This window comes from the organism of the source record quoted next, unplaced genomic scaffold, assembly GCF_019419815.1.
Source record: "Pyrus x bretschneideri cultivar Hongxiangsu unplaced genomic scaffold, Pyrus_bretschneideri_v1 Contig58, whole genome shotgun sequence".
NCBI lineage: Eukaryota > Viridiplantae > Streptophyta > Magnoliopsida > Rosales > Rosaceae > Pyrus > Pyrus x bretschneideri.
This window is the reverse complement of record NW_025999796.1, coordinates 408,045-410,951: the sequence shown is the minus strand read 5'-3', so window position 1 is coordinate 410,951 and position 2,907 is coordinate 408,045. Positions and strand designations below refer to the sequence as shown.

Below are 2,907 nucleotides of genomic sequence, written 5' to 3'. Positions count from 1 at the left end.
ATGCTCGAGCCTGACAAGGAGAAAATCGTATTCGTGATCAAGTGAGGCACATACTCCTACAAGGTGCCATTTGGCCTCAAGAACGCAGAAGAAACCTACCAACGACTCGTAGACACGATGTTTAAGAAGTATCGGCCAGACCACATTGACAACTTGGCAGGAGTTTTGGCATCCTTTAAGAGTACAAAATGAAGCTCAACCTAGCTAAGTGCACTTTTGACATCTCCTCAAGCCGATTCTTAAGGTATCTTGTAACCCAGCGAGGAATTAAGGCTCATCCAAGGCAGATCAGAGCGATCCTGGACTTGAAGTCTCCTATAACTCTGAAAGATATCTGAAGTCTAACCAAACGAGTAACCGTACTCAATCATTTCTTTTCGCGATCCATTGACCGATGTAAGCCTTTCTTCAATGCGATCAAAAAGGCGCAAAAGGACAAATGGGACAACGAGTACGAGAAAGCATTTCAGGACCTGAAGTAGTACCTAACATCACCTCCATTACTATCCAAGCCGGAAGCAGCAGAGAACTTATACATCTATCTGGCAGTATTAAAAGTAGCAGTGAGCTCTACTCTCATATGAGAAGAGCTGGGGGGCCAACTGCCTGTATACTATACATCCAAATCTCTCCTCGATGTAGAAACCAGATACCCAAAGATTGAAAAGCTAATTTTGCCAGTTGTTGCAGTGTGGAAGCTTAGACCCTACTTTCAAGGGCAATTGGTCATCGTCATGACCCAGTACCCATTGCAATCAGTTTTGCATAATCCAGATGGTTCTCAACAAGTGATGAAGTGGGTGTTAGAACTTGGCTAATACGACTTAGTATATCAACCTCGCATAGTGATATAAGCCCAAGCATTGGTGGAATTCGTATTATAATTCACCCCAAGCCTGAATGACACATCAACTCAGCTTGAAAGCGCCCCGAAGGTAGTTGAGTATGTCGTAGACGCATTAACCCCACCTGTAGGAGATTTTTGGCGTTTGCAGGTCAATAGATCATCCAACTACCAAGGATCGGGAACATGCCTAGTTCTTTTTACCTCAGAAGGTTCGATGCTCAAGCAGGCGATCACTTTAGGCTTCAAGACATCAAACAACGAAGGAGAGTATGAATCTCTACTAGCAGGTTTCTGATTGGCGAAAGATTTAGCGATGAAGAAGCTCACGATCTATTCTGAATGCTAGTTGATCATCAACCAAACCTCAAGAAAGTACGCATCAAAGCATCCAAGGATGGCCTGATACCTCGAGAAGGTACGAGAGCAGTTAGTGACGTTCCAGGCACACACTTAATCAGGTTCCATGTGCAGAAAATGCCCATGCAGACGCATTAGCAGGCTTATACTTTGCCTTAGACCATTAGCTCAAGCGCTTTATCCCAATCGAATACTTGGAGAAGCCGAGCATAGATGAGGAACCATTAGTCAAGGTGGCGCAAATCAACATAACTTCGAGTTAGTAGAATCCTATCATTGACTACTTAGTCAACGGAATGCTCCCTGCAGATAGATTGGAGTCAAGGAAGCTTTAGATGAAGGCAGCACACTACTACATATGGAATGGCATGCTCGCTTGCAGATCCTTCTCAGGACCACATCTTTGCTACCTATCGCCTCTCGATGACCTAAAGATTCTTAGCTCAATCCATGAAGCCGTCTGTGGAAACCATTTTGGAGGCCGTTCATTGGTGCAAAAAGCTTTTAGTGTTGGCTACTACTGGCCAACCATGCATCAAGACACCAAGGAGTATGTACAAAAATGTGTCAGCTACTAATGCTTTAAGCTCATGCTCGCACTACCTACCATCGAACTCTACACAGACGAGCCCATGGCCATTCATGCAGTGGGCGATTGACCTGGTAGGACCAATGTCACTTGCCACTGAGGGCAGAGGCATGATGATAGTAGCGATCGACTACTTTAGAAATGGGTAGAAACTGAACCCATAACTACAATTACCCAGATTGACATATAGTGCTTTATATGGAAGAATATCATTTGCCACTTCGGCATCCCTCACTCTATTGTCACAAACAATTGTTCGCAATTCGTGGGCAAAGACCTTCTTAAATATGGAATCAAGCACCACATGTCCACGCCTTGGTATTTGCAGGGCAATGGGCAAGTTGAGGCTTCGAATAAGACCATCCTCGATTGCCTTAAAAAGTTCTTTTCAGACAAGAATGACAAGTGGCTAGATGAGTTCCCCAATTTTCTATGGGCATATCGCACCATTAAGAGACGAGCAACTGGCGAAACTCCATTCTCCATAGTGTATGGCTCTGAGGCAATTATTCCTCCCAACGTCATGGTGCCAAGCATCAGTATTGTACTACTAAATTTGGAGCAGGACGAGAATGAGATGGCCACAAACTTAGGCTTGGTAGAGGAAGAGCGAGAGAAGGTTATTACTCGCATTATTGCTTATCAGCAGCAGCTCCTCTTTAGCTACAACAAAAGGGCAAAAACCCCGTAGTTCCAGCCAGGAGACTTAGTCTTCAGAAAAACCTTCATCATTGTTTGCCAGGAAGGCTCCAAAAAGATGGCTCCCATCTGGGAAGGTTCGCACAAAATTAGCCGAGTAGGCGGAAAGGGCAGCTATACTCTTACCACTATGAGCGATAAAGAAATCGACAAGCAGTTGAATGCCTACAACTTGAGAAAGTACTACATGTAACCTCCCACCATTCCTTGGACCTCATTCAAGAAAAATAGAGTTCGAAGAGTTAAGTAGCTCAACGAACAAGACCTTGCATGATGAGGATTATCAGTTGTTATGCCATTACTGCCTACCATCAAAGTTAATAAATTTCTCTATTTTCAATGAAGATTGAAGGAATTATTCACAAGCTTTGGCTGAATGAATAAACAAACTGACCACCTTTGTGACAAGCAGAAG

At 43.9% G+C, this 2,907-nt stretch overlaps 1 protein-coding gene across 1 annotated transcript; it reads left to right on the top strand.

The window, feature by feature from the left end:
• The first annotated feature begins 439 nt into the window (after positions 1-439).
• LOC103963690 lies at positions 440-2,484 on the top strand. The gene is made up of 3 exons (XM_048571268.1): positions 440-608; positions 691-788; positions 2,122-2,484. Exons 1-3 carry the CDS (start codon positions 440-442, stop codon positions 2,482-2,484), a joined length of 630 nt encoding a protein of 209 aa, XP_048427225.1.
• The last annotated feature ends 423 nt before the right edge of the window (positions 2,485-2,907 follow it).

Excerpts from the sequence above, each read along its gene's own strand:
- LOC103963690 (XM_048571268.1), top strand. The coding sequence starts at position 440 with ATGGGACAACGAGTACGAGAAAGCATTTCAGGACCTGAAGTAGTACCT. Across the intron at positions 609-690 it reads AGCTGGGGGGCCAACTGCCT|TGTGGAAGCTTAGACCCTAC; the intron begins GTATACTATACA and ends CAGTTGTTGCAG. Across the intron at positions 789-2,121 it reads ATCCAGATGGTTCTCAACAA|GGCAATGGGCAAGTTGAGGC; the intron begins GTGATGAAGTGG and ends TGGTATTTGCAG.